Source organism: Danio rerio, chromosome 13 (assembly GCF_049306965.1).
Source record: "Danio rerio strain Tuebingen ecotype United States chromosome 13, GRCz12tu, whole genome shotgun sequence".
Taxonomy (NCBI): Eukaryota; Metazoa; Chordata; class Actinopteri; order Cypriniformes; family Danionidae; genus Danio; species Danio rerio.
The window spans coordinates 14,389,743-14,408,098 of NC_133188.1; the positions used below are offsets into that span (position 1 = coordinate 14,389,743).

At 36.9% G+C, this 18,356-nt stretch overlaps 1 protein-coding gene across 2 annotated transcripts in view; it reads left to right on the top strand.

Annotated features, from left to right (window-relative positions):
* Positions 1–18,356, top strand: part of eif2ak3 (eukaryotic translation initiation factor 2-alpha kinase 3) — a 59,372-nt gene extending 41,016 nt beyond the window's left edge. Inside the window, exons 11-17 of one of the 2 annotated variants that reach the window (XM_005156585.6) lie at positions 2,193–2,315; positions 2,412–2,561; positions 10,800–11,487; positions 11,580–11,753; positions 12,802–12,903; positions 13,419–13,481; positions 16,433–18,356. In XM_005156585.6, the coding sequence (XP_005156642.3) occupies positions 2,193–2,315; positions 2,412–2,561; positions 10,800–11,487; positions 11,580–11,753; positions 12,802–12,903; positions 13,419–13,481; positions 16,433–16,612 (1,480 nt within the window). In that variant the 3' untranslated portion in view covers positions 16,613–18,356. Of the gene's footprint in view, positions 1–2,192; positions 2,316–2,411; positions 4,384–10,002; positions 10,308–10,799; positions 11,488–11,579; positions 11,754–12,801; positions 12,904–13,418; positions 13,482–16,432 lie in introns of those variants that run through there. The other variant, XR_012389203.1, reaches the window with a different exon arrangement.

An 18,356-nucleotide genomic window follows, 5' to 3' on the forward strand; every position in this document is an offset into this window, starting at 1 on the left:
CTTGCAAAAAATGTGAAAATAAAGCTTGTTTTTTTTTTTATTTTATTTTTTTTATTGTTTGAATGAATGTTGGATTAGCCAATGTCCATCACTGCTTAAACACATCACACCTTCATTTGCTAGAACAGAGATCGGGAACTTTTTTCCACAAAGACCCTTAGATTTTATTGGCAAGTGCATTTTTTTTGTGTGTTTGTGTGTGTATATATTAGAGCTGCATATTTCTGACTAAAATGAAGATCGCGATTTTATTTTATTTTTTAATTTTTTTCATTTTATTATTATTATAATTTATTTGCTTAAAATAAATATCAAGATTTTCTCACGATTCTATAGATGTAATTTAAAGTTTAATATGAGTCGGTTATTATTATTGTTTTTTTCTCAAACATATGGCAAAACAACAATAATAATATGTGTAGGTCTAATGGTTTCTATAAATAATTCTGTTCTACTTATAATCATTATGATGTTGAATTGTGTTTGAGATATAGGCCTATGCTTGCAGTCTGTCATTTGACAACATTATTAGACCATTTTATTCACTGGTAAAATCGACATTATATAGGCTAGAGTAGTTAAACTGACACTGTAAACATTTATTTTCATGCACAACTGTTTGTTCGCTATGAAAGAAAAGACTTATTAAATGCCTGTCGCAGTCATAACTCTAAAATGCAATATGATTATTTAAATTATGTGCACGCTTTGTTTCATTTTCACAGCTAAGTGCTGTTCATACTTCGCGCGGGTCTCAAACGATCACTCTGTGCAACAAACTAAATGATATTTACAACTTTATTACCTGTTACTCACAGCATATGCAGGTTCTGTTCTCTAAAGTAGACGTGCACACGCGCCCGCCCTCTCTGTGGTAACAGCTCATGGTCAGCAGCTTGCGTCTCGTGTGATTTCCCAGCCCCGAATACAGCATTATATGAAGACAAAAATTACATTTTGGGTGAATTATACCTTATAAATACAGTTTGTGACTTTTTTTAACATTATTTGGAGGTGTCCATGTCACTGAGCAATGTATGTGAAACACTGAAAAGACTCGTGCAGCCGCCTTTGCTTCTCTCCTAAACTAGAATATATGATTGGCAGAATCATAGAAATGCTGGATTAAGATCGTCTAGGGGGTCGAATCGAAATCGCAATCTTTTTTCGATTAACTTTGCAGCTCTAGTATATATTTAAAAAAAAGGAATAATCATGTTGCCACCAGGAAGAATCCTTTATTATTTATCAAAATTTAACTGAAAAATCATATTTAACTTTGACTATTTTGTGTGAATTTTGTTTATTTCTATGCTACATGTTTGTAACATTTTTTATTGTAAAAGCTATTTGTTTTTATCATGTAATATTTTTTATGTATATCAATTTGCCATGAAATAGCCATAAGTTGCTGTTGTGGCAATAAATAAATAAAGAATCACATGTTGAGGAAGTCTATGAATGAAGAAATTTATAGATTTTTTTTAATTTTTCCGTCAATGATTTTTTTTTCTTTGACTTGCTCAAGAAAAGTAAGTTGTTTGCCCTTTATTGGTGTTGCTATTCAAGTTTTTCCACAGTGCTTGAAATGTTTCACATTGGTCGAAACATTCTTTTATTGTTAATAGAGTTTTTATTAATTTTGCTGTGAAAAAAACAATAAAAAGGGAATTGTATTTTTTTAAACAGTGAAATATTTTTGACAGAAGACAGCTGGACAGCCACGTATTCTTGATCAAATAGCCACATGTGGCTCGCGAGCCAGAGGTTCCTTACCACTGTACTAGAAATTGCAGATTTTACATTTAAACAGTGAAGTTACAGTTGGTGTTCCTCTTTTAAATAAAGAAAGCAAAGCCATTTCTTTAAATAGATTACACTTGTTTGCACATGGCACATTAGAGGCTTGCATTTGCTGAGTGCGGAATGCACAGATGGCATCGTGATCATATTTTACTTTTAAATACTGAAGGGTAAATGCACAGCTATTATGACTCGAGTGCTCTTGCTGTGGAGTTTATTTGATGTTTGCATTTTGATAGTTTGATTATGTATAAATTAGCCATTTAAAGTGACACTTGAAAACCGTTTTGACAGTCTGAAGTTTGCTTCATTTGAACACACACAGCTATTCCATCATACAGCATACTTTTGTGATTCATAGCCATTTTGTGTTTGTTTGTGTATATCAGATATTTGACAGACTTTGAGCCAGTGCAGTGTTTGGGACGGGGTGGATTTGGTGTCGTGTTTGAGGCTCGCAACAAGGTGGACGACTGCAACTATGCCATCAAGAGGATCCGTCTACCAAACAGGTATCCGTCAACTCCAAACACCGGCAGTCCATAAAGCCAGTTATCCAGATTATCGGTTGCCTGTTTGTGTGTGTAATGCTGTAATTGTGGTTGTAGGGAGCTGGCCCGTGAGAAGGTCATGCGAGAGGTGAAGGCTCTGGCTAAGCTGGAACACCCAGGAATCATCCGTTACTTCAACGCCTGGCAGGAGAGTCCGCCTCAGGGCTGGCAGGAGGACATGGACAAACGCTGGCTCAAAGACGCAAGGTGCTTTACAACATAAACTTGCTGACACATGACAAAATACTGGGTTTTGGTAATGGAGAGCACTAGGGTTTTCTGATTAATCTGATAAGATTTCTGGGCCTAGCCTAGATTTAAGATTTTAGATTCTAATGACCTACTTGTCTTTTTATCTGTCTTAACAAATTGTCTGTCAGTCTTTTTAACAAACTTTTTGTCTTCTATCTATTTGTCTATCTATCTAACTAGCCATCTGTATCCATCTTTGTCTGTCTCTTTCTAACTGTCTAAAAATCAATCTGTATTTATATGGTTTGTGTCTCTGACTATGTCTCTGTCTGTCTATCTGACTTTCTACAATCTATCCAAGTCTTTGTCAAACTATCCATATGTCTGTTTAACTGTCTGTCTAACTAATTACCTGCCTATTCGTCTTTCTAACAACTATTTGTCTGTATATTTTTGTCTAACTGACAATCCATCCGTCTTTCTGCTTGTCTCTTTCTAGCTAACTATATATATTTGTACCCATCTTTCTTTCTTTCTAACCAACTAGCTGTCTTTCTCTTTTTAACGGCCTAAACATCAATTTTTTTTGGTAACAGTTTGTGTATGTACTTGACTGTCTGTTCAACTATCCATCTTAACTAGCTATCAGTCTGTCTTTCAGTCTATCTTTTTATATATCTGTCTCCCTATGTATGTATCTGTCTAGCCTAATATCCATCTGTCTTCCTTTTAAACTTGCTAGCTCTCTGTCTTTTCAGTTTGACTAACTTCTCCTTCTGTCTCACCATATACCTGTCTGACTGTCTGTTTGTTTTAGTTTTTTTCAACCGTCTTCCAAAAGGAGAAGATCCCCCAAATTTTCAATAAGGCAGCAGAAACCAGTGTTAGGCATAAATAGTGCATTCCAAAAATGTATGTTTGTCACAATAATCATTATATCGACTTATCACACAATACTTGAAGATGACCTCAATCATTTTTGCCGTTGCAATATGTATTTTTAAATTCACAAATAGCGTTAAAGCCATTTTACAATGACGTTTACATTCTATCTTACTAGTGTCAGTTTATAATTGGACATTTTTCTAATAGGACATTTAATAGTATATAGAATAGGAATAACAATAACAACAAATTATTAAATCCAAATAGCCATAAGAAGAAGTATTTTAAATTGTTTATGGCTATTTGCATTATTATGCTTTTATATAATTATTGTAAATCTAGTGGCATAAAATGATCTCAGAATGACAGTAATATCACTTATAGCAACAATTTCTGTGATGTATTGCACAACAAACATTTCTTATCGTGAAAGGCCAACCCCTATTGTTAATGTTATCAGACATTTTTTTATCAAATGAAACCTTAAACTGTTTTAGATTTTTACCTTATTATTCTACAGGGTGTCCTTGGGGTCTTAAAGTATTAAAAACTGATGAATCAATTAAGAGAAAGCTAAGGCTCTCAAAAGATATTAAAGTCTTAATCGTGTTTTGCAAGGTCTTAGTTTTTGTTCAAGCGTTGTTTAAAGTGTTTGACTCCAAAAAAAAAAAAACAGACGGCAAAATGGGAAATGTTAGTTTGCGTACTCCTGGTTGGAGAAAGACCAGTTTAAACAGTGGCTGAAGCCTGTCGCTGAAAACAACAGAGTAATTTATTCCTTTAAGCTTTGTTGCTTCTAAGCCTATCTGAGTTCTGTTGCATGGTTGTGCTTCATTGATTTATTTAACTACAACTGTTTATTAACAACTGTTTATTAAGTGAAAGCTTTGATACTGATTAGAACTTGAAGTGGCGATGAGGTCTTAAAATATTCTTAGAAAGTCTTTAAAAAGTCTTAAGAAGGGGGGGCGCATGCGCGGAAAGCATGGAGTAGTCGATTTTTTTTGAGCTGCTCTCTAATAACATTGATTTTCGAATATAACTCCATCTTTCGTGTCTTTATTCTATTTAATAACTATCAGTCATATCTTGGATTTACTCTTAATAGTTCGAAGTAAGATTTCAATTATTTTCGTAACTTTTTGGGTGTTTTACCGACTTTTCTTGATTCATCGCGTGCTCGATCATGGCGTCTAGAAAGTCTTCAAAAACCGTGACTGCTGTCAGGGATGATATCGCCGCGTGTGACACTCTATCTCAGGCAAATGTGAGTGTTATACTGGCGGCAATAAACTCGCAAGGTGACGATCTGAAGAAATTAATTGACGAGAAGATGACCGCTTTGAGTGGTCGGCTGGATACACTGGATGCGGCGATGGCTAATTTGCAGTCGGAACAAACTGGCTTTAATCTAAAATTAGTGGATGTGGAAGAAGCACTGAATGAGGTGGACCGACGCGTCGGAGAAACTGAAAAAAAGTGCCAGGAACTGCAAGCTGAGAACAAATCATTATGGACTAAGCTGAATGACTTGGAAGGCCGATCTCGAAGGCTCAACTTAAAATTCGTTGGAATATCTGAAGGGGAGGAACAGGGCAGCACTTCGCGGTTCATCTCGGACGTGATCACTGAACTATTTGGCAACGAACATTTTCCAAAGCCCGTCAAAATCGATCGGGCACACCGTGCCCTTCTACCAAAGCCATCTGCGGGTCAAAGACCCCGCACAATTATTGCAAGACTTCATCATGATAGGGACAAAGATTTAATTCTTCGCCTCAGCAGGGAGAATTTCCCGCTGAAGTACAAGGGCAGCCAGATATATATTTTTCCTGACTACAGTCCCGAGGTCACTGCGCAGCGCCGTGCTTTTGGTCCGATCACGCGAGCTTTACGCGCAGCTGGCATGAAATGGTCGCTGCGCTTTCCAGCAAAATTGATGTTGACTCATAATGGAAAGTCGATGTCATTCACATCTCCTGAAGAGGCAAAAAAATTTGTGGATGTACTTCCTAATGTTTCGATCTGATCCCTGGTCAGGAAGTTCTATGACCATCACGCCTGAATGTTTAGACTAAGACTGATAGTTTTTTTTTTCTTCTGATGGACCAATGACTATGACACGCGAGGTAGAGGACTAATAACATTATTTGCAGAGAGTGGACCCTCTCGAGTTTTTTTTTCTTTCTTCTCTTTCTCCCTTACTGAAGGTTACTATTTTCATTTTTAAGTTTTTTTGTGTGGCTGCTTTTTCTTTTATCAGTCCTAGGTAAGATTTGTACTCTTTGCTTTGTCCTCTTGCTGGCTCCGTGAAGATGGGGGGGAAATGCTGTTCTGCACTGGGGTTTGGGATGGGGTTGGGGCTGTTACCACATTTTTTTTTGTTGCACCAATTGTTTACGGCACTTATAAGTTTTTATGTAAATAAGCTGGACGGGTTTTATGATGTTTTCTTTCTGATTGTTATAATAATGATTGTTAGAAGAAACAAAATATGAATGTGAATTTTGTCAGTTGGAATGTAAGAGGAATGGGGCACCCGATAAAACGTGGCAAAGTGTTTGCACATTTAAAGTCTTTATCAGCTGATATAATTTTTCTTCAAGAGACTCATATTAGAGCTAATGAACAGTTAAGACTGCGGGCAAATTGGATCTCTCAAGTATACCAAGCAACATTTTCTTCCAAGGCAAGAGGTGTGGCTATTCTTTTCAAAAAGTCGATTCCATTTCGTTCTCATTCAGTAATCTCAGATCCAGGGGGCAGATATGTTATTGTATCGGGCTGTATTAATAATGTTCCAATCACATGTGTTAATGTGTATGGCCCTAACATTGATGACCCGGCTTTTTTTAGGAAATTATTTGGACTCCTTCCAGATACCAATGCTACTAACGTAGTAATCGCGGGAGATTTTAATTGTTATTTAGATTCTTATCTTGACCGCTCTTCAGCTCGTGTTCCTTCTCCTATCCAGTCTGTTGGGGTTCTAAATAGTCTTATTAAGTCCATGAATTTTGTGGATGTATGGAGATTACTGAATCCTACTGGTCGGGAGTATTCATTTTTTTCTCAAGTTCACAAATCTTACTCTCGTATAGATTATTTTATTATTGACTCCAAAATTATAAAAGACGTTGTTCAATCTAAATACCATAACATTGTAATTTCGGATCATAGCCCCGTCTCACTAGGTTTAAGTTTGTCTTTACCAAAGAACCAATATTGTTGGCGTTTTAACCCTATCTTGCTAATGGATAAAAAGTTTACCTCATTTCTTTCAAATCAGCTGAGTCAATTTTTAGAGACCAACGATAAAGGAGACGTATCTGACTCATGTTTGTGGGAAACCTGTAAAGTTGTTTTGAGAGGACATATTATTGCTTTTGAATCTGCACATAAAAAGGAAAAACGCAAACGACTATTTGAGATTGAAAATATCCTTCCTTCCTTGGAAAAAGCTTTTCAAGAATCCAAAGCTCAATCAGACCTTAATGAAATTTTAAAATTGAAATACGAATATAATTCAATTCTGAGTGATCAGGTCTCTAATGTACTATTGAAGCTTAAGCAGAAACATTTTGAACTCAGTGACAAAGCAGATACTTTTCTTGCTCGTCAGCTTAAAGGGGTGCAGGCCAGTCGTGCTATTCATCAAATTAGAGCTCAAAATGGTGATTTGGTAACGCATCCTAAAGAAATCAATGACTGCTTTACAGAATTTTATGAGCATCTTTATTCTTCAACCAGTCCAGTAATGAGTGACTTGGGACATAGCTTTCTCAATAAAGTGAACTTTCCAAAGCTTAGTGATAGTGCTAAAAAGGAATTAGAACAACCTTTCGATCTTAGTGAAGTGCTGGGAGCAATTAATTCCCTTCCCAGTGGAAAAGCCACAGGTCCAGATGGGTATGGAATTGAATTTTATAAAGCAAATGCATCTACATTGGCTCCTCTCTTGCTTCGTATGTTAAATCACTCAATTGAGCTAAATAAGTTTCCTGACTCTTTATATGAAGCGTTTGTGTGTCTTTTGAAGAAAAAAGACAGAGATGATACTGAGCCAGCTAATTACAGACCAATTAGTCTTCTTAACAGTGATCAAAAGGTTATCGCAAAAATTTTGGCTACTCGATTAAACAAACATGTGGATTCATTAATTCATTCCGACCAAACTGGCTTTATTTTGGGAAGGTTCTCCTTTTGTAACTCACGCCGCCTATTAAACATTTTATACAACAATCAGTCAAAAAAATCTAAGGCAGCAATCCTCTCCCTGGACGCAGAGAAAGCCTTTGACCGAATTGAATGGAGTTATATGTTTTCTGTTCTAGAGAGATTCGGCTTTGGTGAAAATTTTATCAGGTTAATTAAAATGCTTTACTTGGCTCCTAAGTCTGCAATTCTCACAAATTCTGATCGATCTGCATTTTTCCAGCTACAGCGGGGAACACGACAGGGGTGTTGTTTAAGTCCGCTGCTGTTTGATCTGGCCCTAGAACCCTTGGCTATATACTTACGTACCCATTCTGAGATTCGAGGTATGCCCTGTGGAAAATTCGAGGTTAAACTATCTTTGTATGCTGATGATTTAATATTATTTTTAAATGACCCATCCACCGCTTTTCCACATTTAATGGAAACACTTAATATTTTTGGTTCCTTCTCTGGTTATTCAGTTAATTGGGGAAAAAGTATGTTTTTGCCTCTGGGAGATGGCTTGGACTCTGGATTTTTGAAATCTCTGCCTGTTAAAATTGTAGATAATCATTTCACCTACTTGGGATTAATTATCCCCAAACATTTTAAGGATATTTATAGATTAAATTTTCTAGCGGCTATTAACAAATTAAAATTATCTATCGAGAAGTGGAGGATTCTTCCATTATCATTAATAGGCCGAATTAATGCCATCAAGATGGTTATTTTGCCTCGTTTTCTTTATCTTTTTCAGAATTTACCCATATTTCTCCCAAAATCCTTTTTTAAATTGTTAGATTCTGTGATTTTTCCTTTCATTTGGGGATATAGGGCACACAGAATTTCAAAACCCCACTTGCAAAAGTCTAGGGAAGTGGGAGGGCTAGCAATGCCCACATTCCGTCAATACTATTGGGCAGCTAACATGAGGGCTATGATGTTTTGGCATGAGTGTGATCAAGTTGCTTCCGATCAGTCAGATATATGTCCTAAGTGGTTACAGTTTGAGGCTTGTTCAGTTGGCAACAGTTCTTTGGCTGCAATTTTGTGGTCGAAAGCTCTATCATTGAAAAAAGTTCAATGTAAGAATATTATTGTTCTTAATTCTATTAAAATTTTAAATCAAGTGAAAATGGCATTAAAGATCGAGCATCCCTCTGTTTATTTACCTATCTGCAAAAATCATGATTTTGTGCCTGGACAACTTGATAAGATCTTCACTTTTTGGAGTAACAAAGGACTGCGTTCAGTAAAGGATTTTTATGTAGATAACAAACTGGCCACATTTGAATACTTATATAAAACTTTTGGACTCTCACAATCACACTTTTTTCGTTATTTACAGGTGCGTCATTTTATCAAACACAACTTTCCACAGTGCGAGGAAGTCTCTCTTGACCATGATTTGTACAAGCTTTTGAGGCAGTGCCCAATGGAGAAACATTTAGTGACCAAATTTATAGATCTGTTTTCTTCTCACGTCTCGGTCTCTACTGCACATCTGAAAGATTCTTGGGAGAGGGAATTAGGAATTGACATTTCATCCTCTACCTGGGAGGAGGGATTGAGTCGTATTCATTCTTGTTCTATAAATGTAAGGCTACAGCTCATTCAATTTAAAGTGATGCATAGATTGCACTATACAAAAGCCAAACTTAATAAGCTGTATCCTTCTGTCTCTCCTCTGTGTGATAAATGCAAAGGCGCAGTCGGGACCTATGGTCATATATTTTGGTCCTGTCCAGAAGTATCTGAATTTTGGAAAAGTATCTTCGGACTTTACTCCCAGGCTTTTGAAATGGACATAAAAATTGATGTAGAAATAGCATTGTTTGGATGGTCAGACCAGGCTCTAACTTGGCCTAAACATCAACAACTCTCCTTTATGTTTGGCATGGTGTTGGCCAAGAGAGTGATTCTGATGGAGTGGAAATCCACAACACCTCCAAATTTTTTTAAATGGTTAGCTGAAATGGTTTCTGCCCTCAAGTTGGAAAGGATACGCTTCTCTAGATTTGGCAAACAAAAGTTGTATGACAAAACATGGGGCCCCTTCCTCAGATGTATAGGTTATTAATGTTTCTGTAATATTTTTTTTTTTCTGGTAATTTTTTTTTCTTCTCTCCACTTCCTTTTTACATGTTATTCTATTCTGTCTCTTATTCCATCAGTCTGGCTAAAATTTCTTTATTGTTTTGTGATGGTGCTGTAAAATTGCTGTTATGTTTGCTTGTGTTTTGGTGCATGTTCTAGTTAGTATAAGGTAATAACACTGAGACAAGTTTGTCAACATATATATATGATGTACATTATTTGGTGTTATGTTCTTACAAAAACTTCTATAAATAAAGTATAAAAAAAAAAAAAAAAGTCTTAAGAAGGTATTGAAATTACCTTCAGGATTCCTGCATATACCGTGTTTTATGTCATGTATTTTATCTTATGTATATTATTTATTGCTGTTGATGTCTTTTTATTGTTCTATTTTTTTATTATTATAAAAAAGTGCTATTTTATAAAATGTTATTTTTTTTTATAACACCAGATCAAATTACCAGAGAAACTGACTTGGCAATAAATTTAAAACTCTTTCACTTATGTAGCGTTTCCATCCACCTATTTTTATGCGCAATTAGGATATGCGCTTAAAAACGTATGCATTTTAAAATTACTTTCAACAAAAAAAAGATGCTCATAAACTACAATAGAAACACTTACCAAACAGATTCCAGTATGCGCATTAAAGTCTTGTGATTTTGTTATACGAAAAGTGTGTGAATGTATAAACCAGCAGGCTGAGCAAACTGTAAAACATCTGAAATGTTGTTTTGCTCATTCTAAAACGCCTTAGTCATTTCAGTATTAGTGTTATTATATTATTAATTACCTCCAAAATGGCTCTGTGTCTCATGCCTTTACACACCACCACAGTTAATCAGGAGGTGGCAATTTTGTTTTCTTTGAACAATTAGATGGAAACACTGCTTTATTTGCACATCTATTATGCAATATTGCAGTTATACTCCTATTTAAATAATTTTAGATGGACACTAAGCTATTGTTTGTCTTTCAAACTAACTTTTAGTCTATGTAATGTCTAATAATGGAACTAAACCATTTTTACATCAAGAGCATCATAGAAAAATGATTCTGTGTGTCTCTCTTCAGCACTGCTGATTGGCTGCTGAGCTCTCCGGAACACATGGAGGCTTTCTCTGTTAAGGTTCCAGTGGCCACTCCGTCTCCTGTGGACTCATCATGCATGTGTGCGGCCGGCGGGGACACCAGCGTGTGCGTCGGGGACCAAGTCTGCGTGGAGGGCCTGGGGCCGGACAGTATGATGTCAGAGCGAGACAGTCAGGCCGACCCAGATGCTATTATGGAGGTCTCCGATTCCCCCCACTCCTTTGAGCTCTGCCCACCTCGCACGGTTGCCCACGGCGACTGCACCTCTTCCTCTTTCGACATCGTCTTCGAGGACTCCGGCTGTGAACACCAGGACAATGACAGTGACCTCAGCGGAAGTACACCTGTGCCACCCGTGTGCCTTTCACAGTCTGGCTCCAAACCCCAGCGCAGTACGTCAACAGGACCACCCATTTCCTTACCTTCAAGGCCCACGACTCTGAGTCTTGCTCCCAGTACCCCCTGTCCCGTCGTGCGGCCCCTGCTCACACCGAAGGTCTACCTGTACATTCAGATGCAGCTCTGTAGGAAGGAGAACCTGAAGGACTGGATGGCTCAGAGGTGTTTGCCCGAACTCAGGGAACACACTCAGTGTCTGGACATCTTCCTGCAGATCGCTGAAGCTGTGGACTTCCTGCATAGCAAAGGACTCATGCACAGAGATCTTAAGGTAAAGATGCTGAGAATGAAACCTGGCTGAAATGAAAGGTTTCACAAAATGATCAGCTCAGTCATTTTCCTTTCCCTTTCTCTTTCTCTCAGCCATCTAATATTTTCTTCACAATGGATGATGTGGTGAAGGTGGGAGACTTTGGCCTGGTCACTGCCATGGATCAGGAGGAAGATGATGAAGAGCTGAGTACTCTCACACCAATGCCAATCTATGCCCGGCACACTGGCCAAGTGGGCACCAAACTCTACATGAGCCCCGAACAGGTCTGTTCCAGTCACTGTGCAGAAATGCTACACAGTTTAATGCCAAAACACTGCTGGTTTTTATTTAGCATTAAGCAGTCTATGGAAAATTAGAATTCTGCTTTGTATAAGGCTTGTAGATTTTTAATTAGGGATGCGTCACAATTAACTTAACCCCAACATTTTAGTGCTTGATACAAACATTTTTAAGTGAGTTTTAAAATGTGTGCATGTATCATTTAATGAATTCAACATTTCTGAATCATTCATTCATTAATTTTCCTTCGGCTTAGTCCTTTTATTCATCAGGGGTCGCCGCCAACTTATCCAGCATATGTTTTACACAGTAAATGCCCTTCCAGCTGCAAACCAGCACTGGGAAACACCCATACACGCTTGCGTTTACACACATACACAAAGGCCAATTTAGCTTATTCAATTTACCTATAGCACATGTGGACTGTGGGGAAACCGTAGAACCCGGAGGAAACTCCAAACACAGGGAGAACATGCACAGCAGAAATGCCAACTGGCCCAGCCTGGACTCAAACCAGTGACCTTCTTGCTGTGAAGTGACAGTGCTAACCACTGTGCCGTCTTAAATATCCAGAAAAAAAATAGTCTATTAATTGTCGATTTTTGCATCTATCACTCTAGAGCACATGCGCTGTAGCTTTGGGGGAAAATATAATGAATAATAAATAATGTTAAATGTGTATACAGACCTAACAAGGATACTATCATTATTTCAGAAAATTTGTTTAGTTTGACATATTATACATTACACATACATTTGTTTGATTAATCTAAAATGTAAAAAAATATATATTTTTGGATAAAGAAAATATTATTTTCTTTCTTTTTGTTTTTTTTTTTTTTAAAGAATTTTGAAAACATTATTATTTGTTCATAACTGCACTGAATTTTGCTCTGAATATATACTTATCATGGCAAATCCAGACAACCAATAATTACTAAGTAATAGTTTTTCCCAAATATGCTTTTAAATAAATATGCTTTATGTTAAAAAAAGCTTTCTCTCTTTCCCCTCTTTCTTTTCTTTCTGTAGTTGTCCGGCAATTCATATTCTCACAAGGTGGACATTTATTCACTTGGCCTGATTCTTTTTGAGCTCCTCTGTCCATTCCGCACACAGATGGAGAGAGTCAGGGTAAGACTGCACATACATCGATACAGATGAACTGTACTCCACTTGTTTGCACTGTGCTGCAAAGCACTGGCTGTTTATATATATATTTATATAAACATAGCCAGTATTTGTAATATAATCAAATTAAAATGTGCATTATAATATAATGCTGCATTTTGTTAATTAAATTCCATTTAGAAATAGAAGTACAGTTTAACTCTTTTTCTGTTTAAATGTATTCATTTTAATATTGATATGATGTCAAAGCTGAATTGTCAGCACAATTACTGCAGTCTTTAGTGTCATGTGATGAACATGAAATCATTTGCTGCTGAAGGCATTGTTTTCATCATTTGTGTTGCTACACATTTTTCTTCTTTTTTGGTGATCATTTTGAAGTTTCTTTGCTGAATAAAAGTATTAATCTTACTCAAGTTTTGACTGTAGTATATTCATGTTATGCATGCATAAAAGTATTGAATCAAATATTTCATTTTATTGAACCAAAAATGAACATCTCACTGTGTTTCTTCCAGACTCTCACAGAGGTCAGAGCCTTGCAGTTTCCTGCTGCTTTCTGCAAGGCCAACATCCTGGAAGTAAGTGTGTGTTGTGTTTTTGTATTTGTACTGCTGGGTGTTCTGCAGTGAGGGTGGAGTGATTGTTCAGTTGGGAAATCCTAAAGATCAACAACCCTTCTGCTGCCCCCTGTAGGTGCAGGACTACAATTACAACATCAAAATATTTTCCATTCACAGCAGCATTGTCAGGCCTGTCAGACCTGTTCTAGTGTACTATATTTAGAATGGGAAATAACTTGTTTTTGTGTAGTACAATTCATATACACAACGATTTCAAGCAGCTTTACTGAAAACTGTGCTGTGAGTGAGCGGCAAAGGTTGTAATTAAACCAGTCATTTGCTTTCTTTAAATTTATGGGATGAATTTATTTTGAGTTAATGAATTTATTCATTATTACAAGTCAAGACTTCTCAACCCATTTTAACTCCTTAAACAAATACGTATATGCAATATCAGTGGTTCTCAAACTTTTTTCACCAAGTACCACCTCAGAAAAAAATTGTCCCTCCAAGTACCACCATAATGACCAGTATTGAAATACAGTAGCGTAGTAGGCCCAGTAAGGCAGCTACAACTCTGCAGTTTAAAATCGTGACAGATTAACTACTATTATTAAGAATTTTTATTATTATCAGCCACTTTAAACATTATAAATAGTTTGAACATTAACACTGTGCTGTGCTTGTATGTAAAAAAAATAAATAAATAAAAACCTGCAAATGTTGCTAGGACCTTATAAATATAGGCTATATGTCATCATATTCATATATGAACCATTTTTGATCAATTTTGAAATATATGTTGCATGTACATATGACATTGATATTGGATTACCTCTGCGTACCACTAGAAGGAAGCCTGCGTACCACTAGTGGTACACGTACCACAGTTTGAGAACCACTGTGCTATATAATATTAATAATATTGTATATAATATTAATAACACTTTAACTCTTACTTTACATCAAACTTTTATTTATATATAATCTAATTACAGGAGTCAACCTCAGTTTCTGGAGGGCCGCAGTACTGCTCAGTTTAGTTCCAACCCTAATTAAACACACCTGATCAAACAAATTGAGTCCTTCAGGCTATAAAATCTGATCTTTTTAATTCCGATTTGTGCCACTTTCATATGTGGTATTAAATCAGATCTGATGTTTTGCAATCCGACCACAGTGTGAACACTTATGTAGGATTTCATGTGACTTGTATGTATTTTTTGATCAACACACATCATTATTCTGTGTTCATTCATGCTGCAAACATCCTCTACTGAGCAGCATAACAGAATAGCACACATTGTAGATACTTTACCCCAAAAATTGAAGGTTGTTTATTTTGAATATTGTTTGAATGACAACTGATGCTCCAACCAAAAATTAACCATTAGCCTTTAACTAAATAGGATCGTTCAGTTAGATTAAAATACCACAATAGTAAATGGCATATTTAAAAATAAAAAAAAATATGAAATAACTACAGTTGAAGTCAGAATTATTAGCCCCCCTAAATTATTAGCCTCCATTTATTTTTTTTCCCCCCAATTTCTGTTAAACCGAGAAAATATTTTTTTCAACACATTTCTAATCATAATAGTTTTATTAACTCATTTCTAATAACAGTTTTATTTTATATTTGCCATGATGACAGTAAATAATATTTGACTAGATATTTTTCATACATTTAAAGGCTTAACTAGCTTAATTAGGTTAACTAGGCAGGTTAGGGTAATTAGGCAAGTTATTGTATAACGATGGTTTGCTCTATTGACTCTGTTGGCTGTTAAAGATCATTTTGAAAATATTAAAAAAAGAAAATACATTTCAAAGGGGGGTTAATAATTGTGACTTCATCTGTATATTTCACTTAAATAATTAATGCATTACCCAAACCAAATATAAAGGAAAAACAGCGTGACAAGTCTCGCAACAAGTTAATAATTTTTAAAAAATTGTTAAATTATCAGTGTTTTTGTTCATCACAAAAAAAACCCCCAAAAAAAATCATTTTAGGTTTTAAACACCGAAATAGACTTTATAACCAGCAAAACAACCATTTAAAGTTCATAAAAGCACAGCGGTTGTCTGTGAAATTGGCAATAATCATATTAAACATAATCTAATAATAATAATAATAATTCCCCACATTCTATAGCGTTTTAAGGATACTCAAAGTGCTTTACACATTAGGGGGAATCTCCAAATCTACCACCAGTGTGCAGCATTCACCTAGATGGCGCAATGGCAGCCATATTGCGCCAGACCACACACCACACACCAGCTGATTGATGGAGAGGAGAACATGATAAAGCCAATTATGATATGGGGATGGTTAGGAAACCATGATGGACAGGCCAGTGGACAAATTTGGCAAGGATACCAGGGTTAAACCCCTATATCGTGGGATTTTTAACGAACACAGAGTCGGGACCTCACTTTAACGTCTCATCCGAAAGACGGCGCTCACTAAGCAGTATATAGTCCCCTTCAATATACTGGGGTGTTAGGACCCACTCAGATCGAAGGTTAAGCACCCTCTGCTGGCCTCACTAACACCACTTCCGGCAGCAACCTAGCTTTTCCCAAGTGATCTCCCATCCCAGGTACTGACCGGGCACTGCTTGCTTTCAGTGGGCGACCATGTAAGAGTGGCAGAGAGCTAGCTGCCGGAAATATGATATCTAATAAAATCAGAAATATTGGTCACATTTATAACAACAATGTGAACCGCTACGCAAACAGATTTGAGCACTATCGCAGTGAGAACATAGCCCATGTATACTGAAGTCAGTTATTCAGTGGTCCTGTTGGAAGTTTGCTGAGGCCCTCTAGTGGGCTCTAGCAATCATTCAGACTTTTTTAAATAAATATTACTACACACACACACACACACACACACACACACACACACACACACACACACACACACACAGAGACTAATATCACTGCATGTGTCTGTATTTCAGGCTCAGATGGTGCGCTGTATGCTGTCCCGCGTGCCTGCGGAGCGACCGGAGGCTTCCGAAATCACAGAAGCCCCTTTATTCCAGGAGCTGGAGGTGCCCTGCAGAATCAGACAGCGCACTCGAACGTACAGCGCCTCTTCTGCGGGACGACCCTCGCGACAGATATCCTCTTCAAACTAGAGCTCAAACGCACACACACGCATACTGTGCCTCGTCTGCGGGATGACAAACACAACCAGTCACCACCTCTAACAGCATTCACACACAGATAAACAGAGACACAAAGAAAGTCCCGCTGGCGTTTATGCTAATGCCGAACAACAACTGTAGAAGGAGACTTGATGTTTTTTTTGCTGACGAATGACCTGCCTTTTGGACGCCATTGTGCATGTCTTTAACAGGATGTGAGCTTTCCGAATGGGCGAAATTGTACACGTTATTTTGTTCTCCTCAAATGTAAATAGGCTTCAATACGGAGCAAGAGAGGGGCTTTAAAGGTGCTCGTTCAAGACCAACGCACAAGTTCAGAGGCAATTTCAGCCACTCAGTGTTAGTGGCTCACGTGCGCATCACTTGAGGGATCTGTGTGGGAATTCCTCAAACTGCCTTTAAGCTGGACTTCGAGACACGTTTGTGATGATGGTCAGTATGAGATTTAGAAAAAAAACGACAGAGACTTTAAAATAAATAAATAATCATTCTGTAAAATACTTCACATCATTAGCACCCAGAATTGTAGTTTACTGTATTTTTCAATCGTTTACTGAACACACACACACGCACACAAAATGGGAACACTTTTTACAGTAAGGTTGTATTAGTTAATGTATTTACTGGCATGAACAAACAATGAACTGTACAGTTATTCCAGTATTTATTCAGCTGTTGTTAACATTGACCAATGTAATTTAACATTAGATTTGAATAATTCATTAGTAAATGTTGAATTATAATTATAAAATGCTGGTATTGTTAGTAAATACATGAACTAATGAAAGCTGCTTGCAAATAAGTGTGACCAAAAAAGAATAATACTAATAATAATCAACCTGAATGAGAAGTGCTTTGACTAATCACACAACGAGAATAAGGATTCTGGAGGAATCGCCTCGACCAAATATTCAGCACACACTCTTAATTGTAACATATCAGGTAATTACTGATTGTATGGCTTTGTTTTCTTACCAGTTTTGATTAGAGGGACTGAATTTCCTTTTGTATATGATGGAATTTTCTGTATAGTAACTGCTTTTTATGACGTTTTTCAACTTCTTTGGATGTATTTTTTTTCTTAAGAGTTGTTTGAGAGAGTGGATCTTTCCAGTTTGACGGACTGGATCTGTGGTGGTGTTAAAGAGCAGTTTGTGTGTGTCTGTCTGTCTGTCTGTGTGTGTGTGTGTGTGTGTGTGTGTGTGTGTGTGATTTTTGCTGCAGAACGGACATGAGATTATGACCTACAATCCTTAAAATCACTCTGTAACCCACGTCAGGGACCACTTTGTGAGTCTTCACCTCGTAAGCTGTATCTGTGAAGTGTCCCGGTGAAGATCCTTTTTGTTCAAGATCACTGTGGCAAATCCTTCCATCAGGTTTTTCCCTGCTGTCTTTTTGCTTTTAAATCCATTGTATTCATGCTTTTGTTATGGTAGCGTTTTGGTTTTGATGTTCAGATTCTTCAGTGTCCTTTGGAGGGTTTGTTTTTCTGTTGAAATCCCAGGTTCTTGTTCTCTAGCCCAGCCAGTCTCCTGCCGTCTATGTAAATATGTTTATTTGTTTTTATTTATGTTGAGTACAATAATCAGTCCGTTGGATTGGTTGAGGTATAAATAAGGTATATTAATGCGCTTCATCCATTGGAGTGCATTGAAATATTGTGACTTCTTACAAGTCAGAATTTAATAAACGTTCTATGATGTTTGTAAAA